Genomic DNA, 24,474 nt, shown 5'->3' on the forward strand with positions numbered 1-24,474 from the left:
ACGATAGATGAAAATCATAACGTGGAGCCTAGAATGTAGAAAATTAGAATTAATGTAAAAGGATTTCCCGATGTCTTTGAAAATTCCAAATAATCTGAGTGTGATTCTTACAATATCATTTCCTTTCTGCCCCACAGATTCTATTTGGCCAAAAGTATGGCAAGTTGATGTGTCCCACAAGTATCCCACATGAGACCTTTGACAAGCTGCTGGCAGCTACTGACAACAGTGGCGATAAAGAGACCCTCTGCAGCTACTATCGCCTTGACAACAACTCTGCCCCGCCCACATACCAGTTGCAGCCAATCAGACGCAAGGAGGGAAAAGTGGACAGCTCTGATTGGTTGAATGTTCAGGACCAGCTTCTGAGGATCTTGAAAGAGGGGCTGGATGAGGAATCAAGCCTCCTGAAGTCAGGTATGTTACTTGGGATATTACAAGTACTATTGGGATTGGCCTTCTTCACGGTACCTATCAGAAGAATCCAAATATTTCTCAAAACTCAATCACTTGTTCTGTATGTCATTGAGTAACCACACAAAGAAATCATCAAAATCATTTGAGTTATTCTATTAAACTAAATTATGGTAAAACATAGCCTTACTCAACAGAGGCAATCATCACACATTGTTACCTCTGTGAAAATTGAGGTATTGTACAGTAATCAGTTGTTTGTTTGTTAATTTGTCTTAGTGCATGTCTACAGTTATGTGTTGCAGAGTGTCAGCTTGCCAGAATGTGAAATGGAGATGGTGTAATACTAGTAGGATACCTGAATTGGAAGTCAGTGGGTTGGCATTAGTGACTCATGGCTGCACCCACACAATCATATTGTTAGGACTACCCAGTTAGAGCTTGTTTCATATAATGTCATAAAAATTTTTATCCAGTTGCTTAACTGACTGTCATTTTGCGTATCTTATTGACTAGATGTCTAACCTTCATCAACATATAACATAGTGTTTATAGGTAGTAGTAGTATCCAGTATTAGATTATACTGCTGCGGGGTTCCCTGACGCAGTCGGATAGTCTTCACACAGCGCTTCCAAGTGGCTCTGTCCAGCGGGTCCACGTTGGTGAGGCCGCACTCTGTAATGTCCTAGGAATAAACCATTCAAAGGCATAGTGAAGCTGGTATGTTTAGGCTTTTTTTTTTCCCTGACACAGATTTGGATCAGCAGCTGTGCCACGCCTTCAGTCACCCCAAACTGCAGGCGGGTCAGGTGGCCTGGTTCACCCGCAGGCTGCTGCAACTGGAGGCGCACCTGTCCGACCCTCAGGCGCAGCACTTCCTGGACATCCTGCCAGGGGGCGCTGTGAACACAGCTGCACAGCAGAGGCTGCAGAGTCTGGTAGAGAGGACAACATCTCAGTTGTCGGAGGTAAGGGGATGAAAGGGGGGGACGTAAAGAAAATTTCCATGCAGGAAGTGATTTTTGGTGAACAATTTAGACTTAAAATATTTTTTCAGACATCTCTCTCCATTGTTTTCCACATTTAAGTTCTGAGGCCACACATTTTGCATATATTCTAACGGTTAAGGTGTGAATGAAAAATCGGGTGAACTGAATAGTAGCATCATTTGCCAATTCAAGGGAAAGCCTATTTAAAAAAACATTCTCGACAAATTAGATAAAGAAATGCAACATTGTTTATTGTTATATTTCACCACCGGGAAATGAAATGTTACCCTGGACCTGATGGTGTGAAACATTTTGCATTTGCTTCAAAATGTCTACTCTGGTATTCCATTAGGCAACCTGCATGGCTAACAACATTCCGTGGGAAGGAGGCGGCATCGACCGTTAAACATTTTGCATTTGCTTGCTAATGTTGACTGTTTTTCCCTTTCCATTAGGCAACCTGCATGGCTAACAACATTCCGTGGGAAGGAGGCGGCATCGACCGTTAAACATTTTGCATTTGCTTGCTAATGTTGACTGTTTTTCCCTTTCCATTAGGCAACATGCATGGCTAACAACATTCCGTGGGAAGGAGGCGGCATCGACCGTTAAACATTTTGCATTTGCTTGCTAATGTTGACTGTTTTTCCCTTTCCATTAGGCAACCTGCATGGCTAACAACATTCCGTGGGAAGGAGGCGGCATCGACCGTTAAACATTTTGCATTTGCTTGCTAATGTTGACTGTTTTTCCCTTTCCATTAGGCAACCTGCATGGCTAACAGCATTCCGTGGGAAGGAGGCGGCATCGACCGTTAAACATTTTGCATTTGCTTGAAAATGTCTACTCTATTATTCCATTAGGCAACCTGCATGGCGAACAACATTCCGTGGGAAGGAGGCGGCATCGACCCCGGAGCTAACCCTGCCCACCAGGAGTACCTGGACTGTCTGCAGACCAGGTGCCAGGCCGACCTGACGGCAATGGTCGACAGGGCTGTGACAGAGGCACAGGCGGAGGGACAGGACCACAGGCCAAGTCAGTAACATATGCATGTAGAATACAAGGGTGATCAGACTCGCGGGAGGGCCAGGACAGAGGGTGATGCCAAAAAAACCACCTGAAAAAACACACATTTCAATGTGAAATACACCAAAAGTTGAGAGAGTTTTGTGTGTCCTCAACCAAAAAAATTGCAATGCCCGAATCTGGTATTCAAATTTTCGACAGAGGCGCAACCGGCACAATTGAAGCAACTTGAAGGTCGAATTGTTTGAATTGTATTAGGGAAATCATTAAGTACAGACTGGTCTGTTATGGTAACCTCGGTGAAAATGGAGTTGTTGTAATCAGTTGGTGTGTTTGTTTGTTGTGTGTGCATCTGCAGTTTTGTGAGTATTACAGAGTGGCAGCATGTAAGGCAGAAGTGGTGTAATAGGATACTTGGAGAATTGGTTTAGCTCGTGTCCAATGGTGTTGTAGTTGAGAGCCAGGATGATGATTTTTGACCCACACATCAATGTCAGGTTGTAATGGAAACCCACTTAGAACCCACTTAGAACGGTAGTCAGCTCGGGCTACAACTAACAGTGAAATAGAACGGTTTGCTACACCTAACAGAAAAAAGGCTTGCAGACCCTCATTAGATTCCTCAATTAAGTTCTGTGCTCTGGTTTTTCTTACAGGATTTGGCAAAAATCTGAGTCTTGAGTTACAACAGCAAGCAGACTTCTGCAGAACAACTTCTCCCACATTCCACGGCCACGACAAACTCCTGAACGCGATCGGATCCCACCTGCGCGCAGAGAACACCCTCCCATTGGTCGTGCACGGTGCAGACGGGTGCGGCAAGTCGGCGCTGGCAGCTAAGATAGTAGAACTGGTGCCTGAATGGCGGACGGAGCAGACAGTGTGTGTGTACAGGGCCGTCAGACTGGCACCCAGCCACTACAGCGAGGAACAGCTGCTGTGGAGCCTGTGTGAACAGTTGAGGCTACTGTATGGGCCCTGCACCAGGAAGATGCAAATGGTAGGTGGTGTTTTTTTGTGTGTTATTTTTCATAACCGCATAACTGCCTTTGGAGTAACACAACAGTTTTGTACAGAAAGTACAAGCTGCCGCTTAAGACCAGTCTGTAAGGTTTGAACCACTTATTATGATTACACTGGTATGGACCCCTACTACTTTCAATAAGTGTGGTCAGATTTTTTACATGCTCCAGGTTTGGCTCTCCTCATCAAACAGAGGACCTCTGCAATGTATGACAGTATCGTGCAATACATTTATTTTGTGTCTTCACTCCGAAGTATTCATTATAGTTTTTGTTTCCACAGGAACTGGGAAGTCTTGTACAGGACTTTCAGTACTTCTTGAGCAGAGCTACACCAGACAGACCCTTGCTGCTGCTTCTAGAGGGTCAGCTACAGGGTGGGGAGGGGCGCACATCTCTGTCCTGGCTCCCGACTTCCCTGCCCCCCAATGTCAGTATGGTGCTAATCGTCAAGACCACTGACATGGAAACAGCTCCTTTCTTAAAGGTTTGTGGATCTTTATAATGCAAGCTTTAAGTTTGTGACAGATTATACAGCTTCATACAGTTTCATTCTAACTTTAAAGGGACCTGTTTGTTTTGATGTTGTTGTTTGTTTGTTGTTTATTCATAGAGTTTGCCACCAGACTGTTTCATGGAGATGTCCACCCTCCCTCCCGAGGAGTGTATGACCATCGCCGACCAGCATCTCAAGAAGAACCAGAGAACTTTATCCCCCAACCAGCGTGAAGCCTTCCAGGCAGCTATCGAGAAGTGCCCCCTCCCTCTGTATGCAAGTATTGCAGCCCAGCTGACTACAGCATGGAGAAGTGATGATGGTGACGTAGCGTTACCACCAGATGCCGTTGGGTTGGTTAACAGTGTGTTAGATGGACTTGAAGTGAAACATGGCGCAGAACTGGTTTCTGCTGTGGCCAGGTACATTACCGTGGCCAGGCATGGACTCAACGAGTCCGCTTTGCTTGGACTGTTACAACAGAATTCGGAAGTGTTGAGGTTGAACAAGGGAACAGAGTTACATGGCCTGCCACAGAGCATTATTCTGAGGTTGTTTAGGGACATAACTCCGCTCTTGAGCGCCAGAGTGCAAGACATCTTGGTACTTAGAACATGGAGGTCGCATTCTATTGCCGACGTCGTTGTCAGAAGGTACTTGGGAACAAAAGACGCCGTCAGAACTGCACATGTTCACCTAAAGGAGTTCTATAGTAAAATGGTAGCTACGGAACAAGACGCCGGTCTAAACACGCACTGGTGTCTCCTTGAGTTGCCTTATCATACATTCCAAACCGAACCACATTGCAAAGCGATTGCAGACTTTTTCCTTAACTTTGATCGTCTGTGCCGTGCTCTTGTTGCTGGGAACGCGGTTCAGATCATTAGCGATGTCAATATGGCAGCCCATGCCAACCCAGACAACGGCGACCTCTGTCTGTTGAGCGCTGTACTGCAGGAGTCGGCAGCGGCGCTTAGCTACGATGGCCGTCAGTTCTGTGTTCACGTGGTGGAGAGGCTGGTCGACGTCATGAAATCCGCTTCGAAAGACCGGTTTCCCGCGATATGCAATATGTTCAAAAGTGCATGCGGTTCTGCCCACAGGCAGTTCACCACTTCGAAGGTGTTCCTGAAACAGGTAGCAGCCCCACCTAGCAGCTCATCGGAGAAGAGCAGGAAAAGAATCGCATCTGAAAAGGTAAAGGGAGAAAAAGAAGGGAATGATGTGGAACCGGGTGATGAAACAGATTGTGACGTCCTGACAGGGCTGTTTGCAGTCAAAGACGACCCAGATCATGTGATCTCCGTCTCCATGGCAACAGGCGAGATCCGACTGTGGGACGTTCACACGCAGACCCCTGTCCAGGTGATCCCAGGTGCGGACCAGCCGCGCCAGGTATGCTGCATCGACGCCCGCCATATCGTCGTTCTATGCAACCGACAGCTGCAGGTATATGACCTTGAAGCCGGCAAGTTGGAGACGACCTTGAAGGGCATCATGAACGCCACCATGCCGTACTTTGGCATACACGACAGCGACCACGTTGTCGCGCTCTCCCGGAATCGGATGTACGTCAATGTCATCAACGTGACCAGTGGAGACGTGGTGTCCACGTTTAAGGCCGGGGAGGTGGGTTTTTTCTAACTCAGCACTTAAGTAACAAAATTGTGATTCATGACACATTTTTGGAGTAGCTCATTACAGATGGCATGTTGTTGAATCTCCATTTCACAAGCAATATTTCTATGTGGCTCACAGTGTTCAGGACAGATTACATAACTGGTGCTGACCATAAGAGACCATATGTTGAATGCACTGAAACAAGGCTCCATACAAGTACTAATTCCAAATTAGAATCTTAAAGATTCAAAATGTAACAAGGGTCTAGTTAATTACCATGGAGAGAAAAAGGGGGTTGTCCAGCTCGAACTCATATAGAACAGCTCAAAGTCTGCCATATCCGTCTGCGCTGTGAATACCAGTCCACATAACCTAGATCTGTCCTTACGCCAAAGAAAATTGTGACCTGAACAAATATTCACCAAACTGGGAAAGCTTAGCCCCTATCTGTTCCTCTAACATGAAAAGACTCCAAGTTGGACCAAAATTTTCAAGGAAAGAAATATCTCCAAGTAATTTAAGTAGGCACTTAGAATTGTATTCTATTTCACATTTTGAGCCCTCCACTGCATGAAGTTAGCCCTTCAGGAAATTTAAATGTCCCCTCTCAATTCCTCCCACAGGACCGCTTCCTGAACAGTTTGCTGATCAGCTCTAACGGGGAGACTGTCGTGTGCGGGGACGAGACCCAGAAGCCCAGCCCGCTGCTCGTCTGGGACCTCATCAACAGAAAACTGGTGCACGACCTGAGGATCACGGGACACGAGTTCAACGCCAGACTGTCGGCCATCACAAACAACGGCAAATATGTGGCCTCTTGCTGTAAGGTAGGAGTAACTAATATGGAAGTTTGTTTGTTTGTTCCGCATAATTATGACTGGTAAACACACAGTTACACATAACACACCAGTTTTGTACACTAGGTACAAGCTGGGCATAGACTGGACTGTAAGGTTTGGTCCACTCACACTGGAAAGAACCCCTTCTCTTTTCGATAAGTGTGGTTGGATCTTCAACATGCTCAAGGTGTGACTGTCCTCTGTGACTGTCCTCAAACGCAGGACCTCCGGCTTTATGCCCCATCCAAAAGGACGTCCCTAACAGAAGCTAGGTACTCATTTTCACCCAAGTCAAGTGAGGAAATAGGTTCCCAAGGGTACAACATTGGCGGGGCCCGCTAGGGATTTGAACCCAGAACCTTTTGATTCTAAATTAAGGGCTTGATTACTAGTAGCAATTCATTTAGGTTACTAACGTTCTTACTGTTCATCCAAACTTGCTCCTTTGCAGTCCTTATTACCTTCCACAAGATCAGTACTCCAGAGTATTTTCAGAGTTACATCATAGTTGGGGAGGGCTATCTTGAATGGTATGAAGAAAACTAACAACTACGTTTTGTTTCTTAGGAGCTTATTGACCCAGATGTGTGTCTGGTCATCGTGTACGACCTGAAGACTGGACAGCTGTTCAAGAAGCTGAAGCCTGGGACAGCTGTGGTCAGCCTGGCGCTGTCCGAGGAGTCCATGAGTGCTGTGCTAGGCTGTGAAAATGGGCTGGTACAAGTGTGGGACCTGATGACTGGGGCCTGTAGGTGAGTCCATGAGTGCTGTGCTAGGCTGTGAAAATGGGCTGGTACAAGTGTGGGACCTGATGACTGGGGCCTGCAGGTGAGTCGTGAGTGCTGTGTTAGGCTGTGAGAATGGGCTGGTACAAGTGTGGGACCTGATGACTGGGGCCTGCAGGTGAGTCGTGAGTGCTGTGCTAGGCTGTGAAAATGGGTTGGTTCAGGTGTGGGACCTAAAGACTGGGGCCTGTAGGTGAGTCGTGAGTGTTAGGCTGTGAAAATGGGCTGGTTCAGGTGTGGGACCTGATGACTGGGGCCTGCAGGTGAGTCATGAGTGTGAGGCTGTGAAAATGGGCTGGTACAAGTGTGGGACCTGATGACTGGGGCCTGCAGGTGAGTCATGAGTGCTGTGTTAGGCTGTGAAAATGGGCTGGTACAAGTGTGGGACCTGATGACTGGGGCCTGTAGGTGAGTCATGAGTGTGAGAATGGGCTGGTTCAGGTGTGGGACCTGATGACTGGGGCTTGTAGGTGAGTCGTGAGTGCTGTGTTAGGCTCCGTACAGCTTTTTTGTCTGGTTACCAAAATATTCTCTAAAAGAAGAGTATTAGACTAAGTGTAGTAGTACATGTTAGTATAAAATAATGCATAATTAATCGGGATAGTACTTGTGCTTTTGATCAGTAAATCAACCCTGTGTTCTCCGCAGACATGTTCTGGACGGCCACACCCACCCTGTAGACACCCTACAGCTGGCAGCTGAGGGGAGGAGGTGTCTGACCTTTGACCCTTCACACCACGACGTCAGTATCAGGGTGTGGGACATTGTGGAAGGTACAGTCGACCTTGAAAAATTTTCATTTTTATTTATCTATCATATTCACATATTTTAGATGAGCTTATAGGAATCCTCTGCTCATAAACTAAGTGAAATGAGAACAATAACAACAGAAGTGAATAAATAATTACAAAGGTATTTGACCTTGAACAATTGACAGCTACAGAATAAGGAAATTGTGCGGTATCATCTCTCATACCACATGCACTGAATTTGATAATATTGTTGATCAGAAATACTTGGCATGTGTTTTAGTTTTTAAAAGTACAGCAGATATTTTTTTGCAAAATTGCTAATCACCAATATCAGTTTTTGCTGGTCTAGTAATGCTTCGGTCCCATTTCCAATCCGGGGCCCTGCCGGGTTGTTTCCAAAAACGAAAAATATAAAATGCATATCAAGAAAATACACAATAAATGGTTAGGAATAATTTTTGTAGGTTTTGTGTCTTAAGTTGTCTTTTATATCACACTTTCCGTTCCAACAGGCTGCCCGACCGGGCCCCGGATTGGAAATGTGACCAAAGCATAAGACATATTTTGTGATATTAGATTGCTTATACATGTAACTCCAGGCTCACTTAATTGAACAGATTCCCTGATAATAACTTTTTCTAAAACATCCTCGACAAAGCCGAGATATATAAGAGAGCACTGTCTCTGGTGCTGAAAGAACAAGTGGTAGTCGTTTTGACTTTGATACGTTATGATATGACCTTGTGCTTTCCAGGTCAGTGCCTAGCTGTCCTGACTCCTGACCAACCAATCAGCTGCTGCCAACTCATGGCTGATGGAGAGAGGGTTGTGATTGGTCTACAGGGCAGAGATGACATCATCACTTTGGAACTACAGTCTTCAACATCATCCAATCAGCTTGCTTAGAAATTGTGACAGAAGGAGAGTAGATTGTGATTGGTCTGCAAGGCAGACATGACGTCATTGGTTTTGAATTGAATCATTGTAAGCATCTATTCAGCTGGGCTGATCAGTAAGGCCACTAGGTATCAAATTAACTTAATGTAGCTTACGTTGTATCTGACTAAAGAAATCATGGATTGTGCCAATTGTTGTTATTGAATAGGACAAAGACCAAGATGATTTTTTTACTCTTTTTCATAACAGTGTCAAATAAAAGCAAACATTGTCAGGCAAAAAATTCTCCTTGAAAATTTCTTTGTAATTGTACAGTGGCAAAAATATAGTGAATAAGGATACCCTTTTTGTATTGATGTATATTCTATGATATACAGGATCTATGTGTGGTAACAAACAATAGGAAGATTGTAATTGAATCCTGTTTTTATAAGTGTAATAATTCTTCTTACACAGAGTTTCTGTTATAAGTAATGACTGAATATTTCTTATTTTGTTAAAAGGCCTGGTCAGCTGTTTATGTGTTAAACATTGGGAACATTCAAAATGTTTTTCTATAGAACTTGGGCATTTGTGTGAGAAAAGAAGGTGAAAATATTGTCACCCAAGTTACTAGGAAACTTGTAAGTACAGATACCAGCTTGTTTCAATTTTGCTACCAAATGTCTATAAGTACAAGAAGCTAATTCTTGTTTGAATTGTCAGTTTGCAATTTTGATAGTTTCATAATGAGGTGACATCACCCTATGTAATGCTGACAATTCAAACAGCCCCTTTACACCCAGATGAAACTCCTTTCTTGCCGTCCAGACTGCATCTCCCTACAGTTTGCAGGAATGTACTTAAGATTTGGCACAGCAAGAATTTCTAGCTGGTACAGAAAGAATTACTGGGTACCGTACGTACAGCAAGAATTTCTAGCAGGTACGGCGCAAATTGCCCCGGGTACTTCAAGGAAGGCATTTCATGGGGGTGCTTTGGGCATCTCGTAGGGTCGGGCAGCTAGCACCTTACTGAGGGAACATTCTTTAACACCAGCCCGTGTTTTTATTGTCATGAACATGTAATATAATTCATGTCATCTGGAACAAAGGTCTTTTTATGTACAAAGCTGGTAAGGAAGTACTTACTACACATTGTTTATCCGGTGGATACCCAACTTGTAAAGCAATAATTGATATTTTGAAGTGCCAGTTTTGCATGTATATATTTGCAAACATACGAGTATAGACAGACAGTAAGAGCAGCTACTTGAACTTGAGATATACACTTCTCCAGACAATTTGCTTTTTAAAAGTGGCATGAACAATACTTTCAGACTAGGGTGTTATGTGAGAATACCTTAGTCCTTGGAAGAAAAATGTTGCTTTTCTGGTTACCTGACAGACCCTAGCAAAAACCGGCCGACCCTACCCTTTTTGGGGGTTGACCGCTGGTGAGGGACATGAAATTTACAATCTGACATCATCATCAGCAGAGGAAAATGTTGTAGAAGTTTTCCACAACTTTTTCATCAATGATGTCAGATCGAAACTTGTACTTTGTGCTTGTACAATGTATATCTATATAATTGAAATAAGATGTTGAAAATACCAGTGTCCTGTTGCAGTTTTACTTTGCTAAACAGTATTTGTTGTGTCGCCTTCGGCCAAAATTTGGAAGAAAAAAAGAAAGAAAAAATTTCAGGATTGTGATCGGAAACACAAGATTTATATTAGTAGGCCTAATTCCCTAGCGCTATAGCCGATGTCAGCTCATATTTGCAGCTTTCAAAAATGTACAGGAGACTCCTATGGCAAACAGTCATCTATGGAAAGTCTCTCATATCATCTGTCTCAACATGTAATGTTACATAGAGACTGTTATGCTTGATGTATTGAAGTGGTATGTGTTGTGTTTGTGCCAAAAGAAACAACATTCCAGCTAAATCATGTTGCCAGATAGACTATCTATCAGGTCAGTGTAGTTGGTCCAGGAAAGTGCTGTGTTCTTTGTTTGTTGTAAAGGCTGTTTTATTTTACAATATAAAACATCAATGAAGAATGTCCTTTTCTTTCTTTCAGATAGATTACACAGGAAACCATAAAAGCTGTAGTTCGGTGAAGAAAAAAAAAGATAGAACTTTTTATTCTACTTTTCTAGCAGAGGTTGGGCCCCTGCTTGTTTTTTGACGTCATTTTAAAACGTTTTTGGGATGAAGAGAAGTATTGTGCTGTTATCAAAAGTTATTTGATATCGACCATAATTTCTAACTGCAGACAGAAGTTTGTTGGAAGTACGAAGTCAACAATTTGAAAAACGTAAGCCATTCTTTCAGGTCAGGTAGCTGCAAATTATGATAACTCCAAACTTTGTACATTGATAATGGATATCAAAGTCATTGCCTTCATTACAGAAGCGACATCGTAGCTACCTGGTGCAAGTGCTATGATTTGACGGATGTAAACTTGACCGCAGTACAGAAGCGCCACTTGGCAGGTTGTTTCTGAACCACAGGCAGCATCTGCTTAATCTCCAAGCAGATCTATCGGTAGCAAAGACCGTATCCAACTGGCAAAAGGAGTTTTTATTGCAATAAAATCTCCCTTTGCCAGTTGGATACGGTCTTTGCAACCCCTAGATCTGCTTGGAGATTAGCATTTGCTACCCTTGGCCTACGCCGTAATCAGCACCAAGGTCATCACCCACCTTGTTTGTTTTCATGTAAAGAAAGATGCTTGAGTACTTGTACCGTAACTGCAAATTATCAAATGAACATGAAATTACTGATTCAACAAACAATCTTATTCTCTTAGTCTCCTGTTATACCTGATATGAGATGGCTAACCATTACATATAATTACACTCAAAACATTACGCATTCAGGCAAATATATTTATAAAATAGCTTAGATGGGCAGGCGGGGATCATAGAAGATGAGACTTAGTGCTTATTTCACAGCACGTGAAGAAAATCCTTAATATAGGTGTATAAACATAATGCAATCCCAGCTGATTATTACAATGATCAAAACTAAAATACATGTTTATAACATTAACAGTTAAACCCAAATTGCAAAGAGTCAGCTAATCTATTGAGCTCAGATACTCAAAATTATGAGTCACAATAATTTCCGTATAGATTATCCCACAATATTCTTAGAGAATTTAAACATTAGTTATTCTCAGGAAGAACAAACCTTTTATTCACCTGTGCCCAGGAAAAAAGTTCCTTTGTTTGCACGAGTTTGCACGCACCTTTGTGGTCACGTGACACCCTGTTGATCAGTTTCACAAACATGGCGGCGGGTGTGCGGAAGTAAAAAAGAAGGGGGAAGAAATCGCGTCCAGCTTTCCTGCATGATGCAAGGTTTTTAGTACAGTTTAGTTGTCCCACGTGCTGCCCGAGCCACACGTGAAGATGACAGACACCGAGAGCGTGAGTAGTGCTCCGGGGGAGGGCGAGGGCAGGGACCGAACCGTCATAACTTTTAGGCGAACCTCGACGCCCAAAAAGCCCGGGACTTGGTCGACGTTTTCCGAGCCCGAGGGCTCCTCGCTGAACGCCAGCGTGGTGTCCAGCGGGTCAGAGTCGGGAGGAGTCCAGCTAGAGGCCGCCATCGTCGGGAAGGAGATGCTAGAGGCGCAGCAGAGGGTCACGGTGAGTGTCGGGAGACGAAAAGTTCTGTTGCGAAGTTGTGAACTTGAGTCACTGTGTCATGGGCATGCGTTTAGGGTTATTGTAAACATTGACATTGGGCTTTAAACAGAACGTTAACATTGCGATGCACGCAACTACTACTTATATGAGGGTATAATGTTTGATAATAATAACCATCTTTGGTTGTATTAATTGATATGATAAAATGTTAATCTGATTCTCAATGGGTAACATTTTGATTGCAGAATCATTTAGCTTTGCTCTACTGTAATCTTTTGGGTCTGGTTTGAAAACAAAAAGCACACGCACAGACAGATACAGACACTTCTAACACACATGTAGGCAGACACGCATGCACAGACAGACACTTGGACAGACACTCAGATGCAGACACACACATACGTGCACACACAACCAATTGCAAAATCATAATCTTCAGGCTAGGTACAATGTAAACTTTTTCAAGTTTACATTGTACCTAGCCTGAAGTTTTTTTCTCAGAGAAAAAAACTTGTTTCTCACTCATAACCATCATACATTAATTGTAAGTCGAACCCATTCATGATTATCAGAAAGTTTTAATCACTTTATTTCCCAATCCTTCCCTCATTACCAGTTGTACAAGGTAGAGGTCCAACAGGGAGACATGAGGAAATGGATTGTTCTGAGAAGATACAAGGACTTTCTGCTGCTCAACAAAAAGGTAAGTACAAAAGTTTGATCTTTAAAAATATTGTAACAACATCACATTTAATGATAGCGACCTGTGCTTTGCAAGGAAATTGAAGTACAGCTTTATTTGTAACTTGGATATAGATTTCTGCAGAGATTCTTGAGGAAAGAATAAGAGAACAAAATGGAAGTCAATGAATCAGTAATCATTGGTAGAGAATTTCAACCATAGTAGCATTGCATACACTAGCCTGAACTCAATCAAGCTCCTGTAACGGCTTGCTGCCCTGTAACCGCATAGCCGCCCAAGAGGGGAGGGGACAGAAATCCCCGGACAGCTGGAGTTTGCGTTATACAGACTGCATACACAAGATGCAGAAAACAACATTAAAGTTTACAGTACTGAATGTATACGTTCCTGTAGTTCGTTCTGTTCATCATTCTTATTCCCTGCTGCAGTTGCAGAGAATGTTTCCAGCCCTTCACTTAAACCTACCACCGAAGAGATTCTTCAGAGACAACTTTGATCCAGGTATGTATATTGCATAGCCAGTGATTTAGTTAGACATCTAGCATTAGGGTCTAGAACATTGGTCTGAACTCTGTTTCAAGCCAATCTGTTTTTAATACAACGGTTACTTGTCAGACTGGAATGTCAACTGCAACTGTTTGTATACAGGTGGCCCTGTATCAATTGCCCTACTTTCTCTCAACCGGCACTGAGTTAAGAAAAAGTATTAAGTAGGACAGGTAAAACAGAATAGACTGTGATGTTGTACATTGAATACTTTTTGTTTAAAACAAAAACGCATTAAAAGTATACTGTATTGTACAAGGTAACACATTGTAATTCTTCTACATAACATCATCCATTTAAGAGACTAATTTACTTAACAAAAGACCATGAAGTATGGGATGAGAATGTACTTTTAGAACCATTGATGGAATTTCTAATGTTAGGCATTTTCTTCACCCAATGTTGTCAAATATTGGTATCAGTAAGCTTTGCAAAGAAATAGGTCACATGCCTGCTGAGTCAAACACCTGTTTGTGTTGGCATGAGTGTTCAAAGGTCATGAATTGCTTTGTTATCGATTAGGTGATATGTGTATGATGCAACCTGTAAATCTTAACCAAAGGTTGTTATCTGGCTACAATATCTTCAAGGCATCCCATACATTGATGTGACTATTGCATTATTCATGTTTGTACAAAATGTAGGTTAAGTCTAAATGATTCACAGTCAGTTCACTAGCCTTCTTGATTAACAGACTCACTTGCAAAAAAGAAATGTTACTTGAATTCTAAAGAATGAGCAATGAGTGTGAATTGGTATACTTTCCCTTGTTTAAAAAAAAGACCAGTAAAGGAACAATTTGCTGTCACTCATGACCTTGAAATTCTTTCCTCCAAAAAGCCCAGAAAGCTAAGTGTTACCTTTGTCAAAATAGAACTATCATAGTCAGTTGGATTGTTTGTCTTGGTGTGAGTCTGCAGTGATGTACATATTACATAGTGGCAGCAATTGTAATAAGGTGGCAGTCATGTACTGTGATAGGATACTTGGAGAATTGGAAGTGTGGTTTGGCTAGTTCCTTCTTTCTGTACTGTAAAATCTTATAAACAAGTCATTTGACTTACATGATGGAGGAAATATTTTTCAACGTTTCCACTTTATATGTAGTTTTGAGATGAAACTTCATATCTGCCCCCCTCCCCTTTTTTCAGCATTCATTCAGCAGAGGCAGAGAGGACTGAATGACTTTATCAGGAACCTCCTGGGGCAGAGGGAGATGGCAAAAAGGTCAGATGTCAAATAAGTCATCCTGTAGTTTTTTTATAACATTTCAACAAACACCCCCTTTCCATTAGAAGCTGCAACTGCTGAGGTATCAAAGATTTGACAGATAAGTCAACAAATTTCATAGACAAAACTATTTCAAAAAATGTCTTGTGTGTTTTGTGCAATAGATATATAAATCACAGTTGTAAACACTTGTCTCTAGCAGTATCATTTTGAAGACATAGACATAGACATTGGTATGAAGACACTTTTCTGTCAATTCATTGTACAGTACTTAAATATATTCTTCCTAGCTGGTGGTTTAAGGACATAAGAAGATGTTCTCAATGTCCAAATTGTGTTTTTTTACCCTGACAGTCTCCCTGTGCGCAAGTTCTTCAGACTGGACAACCCACCTGAGCCACATGAAGATCTAGAGGCCAGCCAGGTAAATTATTAGAGTAAACCGTAGCCTTGAGTAACTGTCATTTGGTGTAGCCAACCAGTTTAACCACCTTACAAGGATACGGCAGAAAATGGTTTATGTCATGTCAAACAACCTATTGTTTTGGACAGAAATGCATTCAAATCTATAACAGTTGAGGGTCTGCATAGGGGGATCCTTGCAATGATTAATGGTAAATTTGGGAAGAGTGTCAACAGTCAACGGTTAAATGACGAGCATATGCCTTTATGCACAATTTTGCTACTTTGTGGGCTGGCTATGATTATAAACAGGGACCTGAAATAGCTCACTACGCTTCAAAAAAAGAAGGCATGCAGGCACAATTACCTCGCCCAAAATAAAACTAGAACTGTTTCTGTTGTTCCAGCTGTACTGCAGTTCACTTGAGGACACAGTGGTGTCCTTGAAGCAGCATAACCGTGACCTTCAGGCTGAGGTGGAGGCCATGAGGGCGGAGCTGGCCCACGTCAAGGTGGAGGGGGACCACACCCTACAGGTGTCGTCATGGCAACAGCATCACCAGAGGGGAGTGGATGAGCAGATCAGGGTGAGTGTGGCTTTACCAGATGAAACCATTCAATGTTGCCCGAGTGTAGGTGATATTGGAAGAATATCAAGAATACCAGTACATGATAGTAGGCTGACAGAAGACAGAATGAGCATTTTCGTGGTGTTTTCAAGCATTGAAGAGGTGCGATACCAACATTAAACCATGTGAATACTGCATGCAGTTCAAGATATGCGAATGTTAGACGTGACAGGTGTAAACTGTATAATAGAACCAGCTGCTGCCGCACCGCATGCCTGCAAAGCTGGTGTGTTACGCCGAAGGCCGGTTATACCAGCTATATAGATACAGATACAGATACACTGTCTGACATTTACAGTAAGTTCCCACAAACTACATTACATTTTGTATTATGGATTTAAGTTCACGCTGTACTTGTCGGATTTCGCAGAAATGTTTTTAAAAATATAATGATATATAAAGTATATGAATATCATCGATTCCTCCTTTAATTGTTTTAATAAAACGTTTCCACTTTAAAGATTGTAAATACAAAGGTTTGTGAATACTTTGATATCGATGTTGTTGTGCCCATCGCAATCTTATAGTTTACCGCAAGCTAGGTTTGAACTCAATTTTCAATACGATGACGTAGTGCATGGCGTCAAAAATCAGATTTCACAGACATTACTATCCATTTCTTGTATTTTTAATAAAAATGTGTCTCTGTCTTACTTAACTTGTTATTCTGTTGTACTGCAACAATGGAAAATTACAGAAAATATCATTCCCGATGTTAGGGTCTGCAGCAGCAGCTATCACAGGCACAGGAGAGGGAGCAACAGGTGGCAGAGGAGCTGCAGCACCTGCGGCACGAGATCGAGGCCGAGAGGGCCGCAGCAGCTGCAGCGCAGGAACTGGAGACACAGCGCAGAGACACCAAGCTGAAACAGCAGGTGAGGAGGGGTGAACTGTTTTTTTTTTTTGTGTTCTGCATAGCTGGTAAACTTCCTTCAGACATAACACACCAGTTTTGAGCAGTAGTATAGTATAGGTACAAGCTGCATAAGACCAGACTGTAAGGTTTGATCTACTTTACTCACACCGGGATGGATCCCTACTCTTTTTGATAATTGCGATGGGCTCTTAATGTGCTCAAGGTGTGGCCCTCCCCAAACACGGGACTTCCGGCTTTATCTCTGAAAGAACAACCCAAGTCAAAGCTAGGTACTAATTTTTACCATTTTCAAGGTCCTTCCGTACCTACAGCTGAAAGAGATGTGGAAGATGAGAACAATTGAATGAAATGTTGCCTGTTTGTTACTGTATAGATGCTGGAGTTTGAAGCCCAGTATCAGGAGGTGGACCAGAAGGTTGGACACCTGCTCGTCGCCTTCAGCGAGCTGCCTAACGTGGAGGTGACGGTCGGGGGACGGAGCTTCGAACTGAAGGCACAGGACGCCATTCCTGAGCAGGCCAAGAACCTGAAACAGGTGAGCAGTGATGCACGGTTCATCAAGTTCACGTTTCATTCTGCAGATATGATTCTAGTTCCTTTTGCATGGAGGTCCATAAGTCAAAAGTTTTTTATAATTATTACAGTTACACAATCATTGACACTGTTAATGTTCATGTAGTGTTGGGGTACTGTCAGCTTTGGTTGGATACGTACAGTTGCATTTCCAACTTTCATGTACATGTATGATGCTTAAATGCTATTTACTGTTATGATATTTTGTATTCTTTGTTCACTGCAGTGTTAGTCCATCCCCTAACCATATGTCAAATTGAAATTAAGTCTTTTTAGACTACATGCACTCTCATACAAAGTTGGATCTGGTAGGAGAGTTTTCAGTGATCAATGTTTTACATTACATAAGTCTGCAAGTAAATTTATGATCTACATTGTATTGTTTCTTTACCTGTTCTAGAGTTTGGGTGATGGCAAGCAGCAGATGCTCAAGATGCATCGCGACGCTATGGAGGTAGGACTTAGAGCTTGTCACAATGATCAATGTCCACTCAATTGTATCAGGCTCTTGTGTTTTCATATAGTGCTTTAATGAAAGAGTGTTTATTTTAGACTGTACTAAAGTAAAGTTGAGAACATTTGGCTGAAGCAATGCTAGCTTACTCTTTGTGGCTCATCAATATGTAAGCAAAGACAAGATGAGAGAATCAATTTGTGCCAGTTTCGATGTGAGAAACTCACCTTATTTTCTCTCCATGTTGAAAAATTAGTCCTACCAGAAAGAAGTAGAAGATCTGAAAGCAGATTTGAGCAGAACAGAACACCAGTTAAGGGTATGTATACACTTACATTCAATTTGACATCTATCAAGTACTTGGGATGTTAAATTTTACCATTCAAAACATTTGTTACCCCCCTCCCTGATTGTTCAGAAAATAACGTGTCCAGTGTTTCACATTTGTTGCCCCCTCCCCATCTGTTATAACTATTGTGTCCACATTTGTCGCCCCCCCCTCCCCACCTGTTATAGCTATTGTGTCCACATGTGTCGCCCCCCTCTCCACCTGTTCTAACAATTGTGTCCTGGTTCACATTTGTTGCCCCCCCCCCTCCCCACCTGTTATAACTATTGTGTCCTGGTTCATATTTGTCACCCCCCTCCCCACCTGTTATAACTATTGTGTCCTGGTTCATATTTGTCACCCCCCTCCCCACCTGTTATAACTATTGTGTCCTGGTTCATATTTGTCGCCCCCCTCTCCACCTGTTCGAACTATTGTGTCCTGGTTCATATTTGTCGCCCCCCTCTCCACCTGTTCATCAGGCCAGGAACACAGAAGTGGAGCAGCTGAAGGCCAACCTGAGCCACCTGCGTCTGCGGTACACGGAGGACCTCCAGGGGCGCGACGCTCACATGCACGAACTGCAGAGACAGGTCACTGACCTGCAGCACTACTGCAACAGTGCCGAGGAGGTGCGTTCTTACCTGTTATTATCTACGCCGAGGAACTCGGAGTAGATTATGTTTTCGGTTGAGCCGGCTGTTGTGTGGGTCTGTATGTATGTCAAGAGCATAACTCGGGAAACCTTTAATAGATCTTCATGATATTTGGTAGGTGTGTAGTGGTTGTGCAAAGGAAGGTCAAGTTCAAAAATCGTTTACCTGGCGTTTTCCAACAGTACTGCAGCGTACTTTTAATTTTTCTGTGTTTGTATGTAGGCAAAAAAAGTGACGGAAACGTTGATGAATCTCAATGATTTTTGGTAGGTAGGAAGAGATTGTGGGATCGGAGGTCAAGTTTAAAAATGATTCATCTGGCGCTTTCCTACAGTACTGCGGCAGGCTTTGTGTGTGTGAGAGTTTGTATGTCGCCAGCATAACTCGAGGAGCTGTTGACGGTTGTGCATTTTATTTAGTGGATAGTTAGGGGTGTCAAAGAGGAAGGTCAAGTTCGATAATGGGCCTCCTAGCGGGTATATGAGGTACTGCAGCGGAGCTTCAACGTTTGAGGCCAAATTTTCTGGAGGCGTCAGGTTCATGATTTTTAGGTAGTATATAGCTTCTGGGACGGCAAGTGAGTGGTGTGAATTATGGCCCCCTAGCTGCTCGTTTGGAACTGCAGTTGGTGTTTTTGTTAATACCTTTGTAGACGAATAACTTCAGCAGGGATTGACGGATTATCATAATCTATGGCATGTGGATAGTTTCAGTGATGCTTTACGTAATTGAATACTTGTCATGCAAATTAGACGATAATTTGCATAATAAATGAGGAAAGTTTATCAATCCACCAAAAGCTTGTAGTCAAATTTCATGCAAGTGCTATGGTAATTATTTTTAAGTGATGTACAGCTCTTGGGGCAGGTAGTAACTGATGTAAGTTTAGACCCCCTAGTGGCTTGCTTAGAACTGCAGTGGGCTTTTTCGATGTTACCTTTGGAGGTGAATAACTCGGGTAGGGTTTGATGAATTTGCATTGCTTTGGACAGGTAGGTTATTGAGGTAATGATCAACAAATATAGACGTATGAAATTGTAATCAGGGTCTAATTAAGTGGTGAAATAGGCTTGTTTATGATTGCGTTTAAGTACCTTTTGTTGACCTATATTCAAGGACAACACCTGCTTGTCAGCAGGCCTGTGTAAATTAGATTGATGCTCTCTGGTGATCTCACTACCACCGTCCAAACTACTCTCCCGCTGGGACGGAGCTAAATCAACAAACACAGGAAAGGTCAGGCCCTGTGAGGGACTATCGTCAACCAGATGGTCCTGACGTCGTACCTGATAGGGAAACACTACTTCATTCAGCCACCTAAAGAACGCAACAACGAACTTGTCTTCCAATTTAGTCTTCATACGAGGTCAAAGTTCGGAATTCCTCCCACCCTATCATCGCTACCGCCCGGGAGGGGAACTGCCGTCACCGAGAAATTGTCCTTCCTTGGCGCATGGCAACAGGTCTTGGGTGACCATGGAAGAAATTAGAGATTCCTCCACCAATGATCTGATGGCTAAGGGAATCATTCAAAGAATCGATGTTTCAGCTACCACACGCGTTTCTTTTGCACTGGTTTGTTGTGTCCAGCAGGAGTCAGGACTAACGAGCCCGGTAAATTATGTTACCAACGTGAGGTGCACAGGAGACAGGAGAGGGGCAAAGTACACGGACTATCCTATTGTGCGAGCAGGGGGGTAACGTTCATCAGTACGCAGGACTAGAGAGTCTGTCTGATCTTTAGTGCGATACTTTGTCTGCTGGTCACTCTCACTTTCACTGTCACTCTGGTTTGAAAAACCCCTCAAAGTGATCATCATCTGACACGGTCTCAGCATTGCCGTTAACGTCTGTGGTTGTGTGCGATGTTTGTGGTCCCGGATTTTTGTAGTCAGCATAACTCAAGAATGGATGGATTATGACGATACTTGGTACGAGTATGACTATGTGAAGACGAAGGTCAGGGTCGATTTTGGGCCCCTGGTATGTGACCCTGGTACTTCAGCAGAACTGAACGTGCTATGGTCTTGATCCTTTGGTGTCAGGAAGCTTGTGATGTAAGTAGAATTGTTGTAGCTTTGGGCCCCCTAGCAGCTTGCTCTTGATCTGCAGTGACATTTTGTCAAAATCTCCTAAACGAGAATAACTGAACACAGCCACCAAACTTCAAGTCTCTTGACTATTGGTATAATCCCCTGATTATTCGGCGAAGATATGTGTTCGTGGAACTCTAGTTTTATATATATTTCATTCCCTCAAAAGCTGGGTGAACTAGCATAATATAGACTGGTTTATTGAATGAAATATCTATGCAGCAAAAAAAAGGCTGAATTGTGCATTTCAGTACATCATTCTAACTAGGCTAGCATGGGATTTCCCTTACATAATAAAATACAACAAATCAAATTTGGACATACTGTAATCTCTCTGGATTCAGGACAGTACAATATATTACATAGAATACAATGTGCAAACATAAAAAGCAAGTAGTCTTTTCAATTGTTTTCCACCTATTAAATATTTTGCCATTGTCATAAAAATCTTAAATTACTTGATTGTCAGCTGAAACAAAATCTTAACTTTATTTCAAATTTTAGATCCATGCAAAACTTTGTTTAGGGGATTGTATATCTTAAAGCAAAATATGTTGTATCTATTTCTTTTGCAGAGGTACTTCTACTCCCTGGTGATTGGTGTGAAGCTGAACATGTCTGCACAAGGTTACAGGACAACACAAATTAACCAACTCAAACCACAGGTTAGTTTTTCATTAAGTAACAAAGTCTACTGCTTATCAGCAATATATCAATGTATTCTCCTAACTGTTTTCCTGTGTTTCATATTTTGGCCAGTAATAACTTAAGAAGCTATGAATGAATTGATTGATTGATTGTAATGATATTCAATAGGTGGGTAAGTCTTAACAAGGCACAGGTCAGGATTAATTATGGGCCACCTGGCAACTTTCCTTGGTACTGCAGCAGAACTTCCCATTTTTGTATCTTCTTTGCATAATCTGAATGAAAAGACAAAACAAAGAATTTACAAATGAAAGCTCTAACTGGTTCATGGAGGTATGAGGTCTCCAAACTCTTATTGCCTTTTGTTTAGTCTAAGGGGTTAAGGAGGTTTAACCTCTTTAACCTTCTTGTTTAGTCAAAGAGTTTTGAAACATTTTTCACTTCCTTCCAGACGCTGTACGAGAGAATCCGGAGCACGGGCACGAGTGTGGAACACTGGCCGGGCTGGGTCGCTCGGGAGCTGGCCTCACTCTCACAGCCTCTCACCAGGCAGTAGGGACACGAAGATGTTTGAAACAACTTCCACGAAGATGTTTCAAACAACTTCCACAAAGATGTTTCAAACAACTTCTTGTGATTTCCTTTTAGTCCATTGATCTGCACTGATGTCATCCATAGAATTTACCTGCTGTGGCCTAAGTGCAACTTGCAACAACTTCTCGATTTCCAACAAACTGTTACTAAATGACAAGCATTATGTTTTTGAACGCTACCAATTGGTTGAAAGGAGGAACAGGTCCTTCTTAGGTTGTAAATGTCATTAAGGATCTATATGTATATATTTTTGGTTCATCTCATGATTTAAATGAAACTTGAAATGAAATGAGATTTTAATTGATGGATGCAATGTTTTTCTCAAAGGGGTGTGTACATAGCAATGTAATTGGTAGCAGTTGCAATGCAGTTCAGTCGTTGTGGACAGTTTAGACGACATCACTGCCTTACTAAGAAATCTATGTAAAGGAGCGAAATAATTTATTGTAAAATCTGGTGCAGAATTTCACAGTGTGAAGTCGCCTGTAAGATTCATACGTAATTTTATTATTCAAGCTGCCTAGCAGCAAAAATTTTATATGGTATTGTAAAGGACGAGAAATTCAAGAGATGTCTGCACTCTTTTAATGCTTGAAAATAAATGAATTTATCTAAATGTGAGAACGTTAAAACAACCCCTCCCATTGGGAATCAGTTGTCAACTATAGAATGCACTTTTCCACTAACAACTGCTGTAAATGCACGGTTTTCATTTCGCAGTAGGGAGAAAATGGAGTGTTCACAGGGGTTTCTAACTTTGCATTTGAAACAATAGTAGTGCTACAGTCATTGGTGGGCAAAAAGTTTTGCGGTGGTTTCAAGTTTGCGCTGAGGAGTTCACCGCGAAAATCGAGAACATTAAACCACCGCGAACATTTCTGCATTTACAGTATATAATGAATGTTTCCAATATAGCTACATATCCTGATATGTTGAGCAAATAATTTGATGTATTCAGCATATGGAAAGTTGAAAATGAGCAGGTCCAAAAAGCTGGAGACAGCCCTGGTTAGAGGAATACCTCAGGAGGAATTTTTCAAAATTGGCCACAGAAAAATAACCATCCAGTAGCCAAACATAACGTAGCAAATAGGCTTGTGTAAAATAGCCAGAGAAGCTCCAGTCAGCCAGAGAAGCTCCAGTCCACCGTTCTCTGGCTAGCATATACAATTTTTGGCACCGTGTAGATCTACTTGGGGATTATGAAATATGTATTTTCTATTTTCTTAAATCCTACTTTCAAGTTGAGTAGAAAGAATCAGCAGGAACCAGTATTCTGTGATGAGTGAGTGATATAATAGTAATAGTAATTTAAGCTTCATGGAAAGGTCTGCAGAAAAATGTAAGATATGCTTAGATTTTATCAAATAGAAGTAATCAAACAAAACATTTTACACTATATGTCAGATGATCTATTCTCTATAGATTGTATAGAAATTATGTATCATGTGCACCCAAGAACATGATGGTCAGAAACTGGGGACATTCTCGAAATGTTATATATTAAGTAAGTCAACAGTGTATTGGCAATGTCTCTTGCAGTTGAGCCTTAAGAACAACTAGATGGATGATATAAACAGAATTCTTTGTACCCAAACAGATCTTATTTTGATTAAATCACATTTTGGGAAATGTGTGTCAATATTCAATGGTCTGTAGTGGATATTGTGCTCTCCTATCAGGGATGAGAACATGAAGAACTTGTAATGTAGAACCCGTTTAAATGCCTACTTAGTTTTATATGTCTGTTGTAGTCAGTTCCAACAGAAAGCTAGCATTTTATTTGGCATTTGAATTGTCATATGAATGAAATACCCTGTTCTAAAATGATATGATTTTATATAGGTCTGCTTTCTGTCGGTATCTGCCCTGGGATGTGTTCAGAAATTAATATAGCAAAAGATGTTGATATACAACAAAACCTCCTACATACGTACACTATACCACACATAAACAACAATAATGGGGGAGAAAGCCCTTTATAAGTGATGAAAAAGGCTATAAAGAGACTAGGATGGTTATAAAATCTCAGTCCATGAAGCAGCTCTCCCCAGAGCCCATCCATGTATTGCACAGTTAAGTAATCTTCACATATTACAACACATTTGTATTTTGAAAATAAAATATTTATCCATAGACCAGCTGGTAGAAACACTATTAGCTCAACGTCCTCTTGATTCACAGAATAGAATTGAAATTTGCATGTGGTAGGCCTTCAGAAAGTGACAGTTGACAGAACATGTACACTCGATAACTTA

General features: G+C 42.0%; 2 protein-coding genes across 2 annotated transcripts in view; both read left to right on the top strand.

The window, feature by feature from the left end:
• LOC136438768 (NACHT domain- and WD repeat-containing protein 1-like) overlaps nt 1-10,887 on the top strand; it is a 22,512-nt gene extending 11,625 nt beyond the window's left edge. Inside the window, exons 6-15 of the mRNA XM_066433705.1 lie at nt 138-417; nt 1,169-1,383; nt 2,268-2,442; nt 3,090-3,433; nt 3,739-3,942; nt 4,069-5,580; nt 6,195-6,398; nt 6,978-7,162; nt 7,844-7,968; nt 8,702-10,887. Of these exons, the coding sequence (XP_066289802.1) occupies nt 138-417; nt 1,169-1,383; nt 2,268-2,442; nt 3,090-3,433; nt 3,739-3,942; nt 4,069-5,580; nt 6,195-6,398; nt 6,978-7,162; nt 7,844-7,968; nt 8,702-8,853 (3,396 nt within the window). The 3' untranslated portion in view covers nt 8,854-10,887. The remainder of the gene's footprint in view (nt 1-137; nt 418-1,168; nt 1,384-2,267; nt 2,443-3,089; nt 3,434-3,738; nt 3,943-4,068; nt 5,581-6,194; nt 6,399-6,977; nt 7,163-7,843; nt 7,969-8,701) is intronic.
• A 1,209-nt stretch (nt 10,888-12,096) lies between these two features.
• On the top strand, nt 12,097-23,848 carry LOC136438769 (sorting nexin-16-like). Its single transcript, XM_066433706.1, has 13 exons — nt 12,097-12,483; nt 13,100-13,186; nt 13,615-13,687; nt 14,884-14,959; nt 15,317-15,386; nt 15,772-15,951; nt 16,713-16,868; nt 17,244-17,405; nt 17,844-17,897; nt 18,154-18,216; nt 18,708-18,857; nt 21,550-21,639; nt 22,074-23,848. Exons 1-13 carry the CDS (start codon nt 12,244-12,246, stop codon nt 22,176-22,178), a joined length of 1,506 nt encoding a protein of 501 aa, XP_066289803.1. The 5' UTR covers nt 12,097-12,243; the 3' UTR covers nt 22,179-23,848.
• The last annotated feature ends 626 nt before the right edge of the window (nt 23,849-24,474 follow it).

The sequence above is a fragment of the Branchiostoma lanceolatum genome, chromosome 7 (assembly GCF_035083965.1).
Source record: "Branchiostoma lanceolatum isolate klBraLanc5 chromosome 7, klBraLanc5.hap2, whole genome shotgun sequence".
NCBI lineage: Eukaryota > Metazoa > Chordata > Leptocardii > Amphioxiformes > Branchiostomatidae > Branchiostoma > Branchiostoma lanceolatum.

Bases quoted from the DNA above. Each gene is read 5' to 3' on its own strand.
- LOC136438769 (XM_066433706.1), top strand. From the start codon at position 12,244: ATGACAGACACCGAGAGCGTGAGTAGTGCTCCGGGGGAGGGCGAGGGC. The intron at 12,484-13,099 runs GTGAGTGTCGGG...CCTCATTACCAG, and splicing joins AGGCGCAGCAGAGGGTCACG to TTGTACAAGGTAGAGGTCCA. The intron at 14,960-15,316 runs GTCAGATGTCAA...TTACCCTGACAG, and splicing joins CAGAGGGAGATGGCAAAAAG to TCTCCCTGTGCGCAAGTTCT.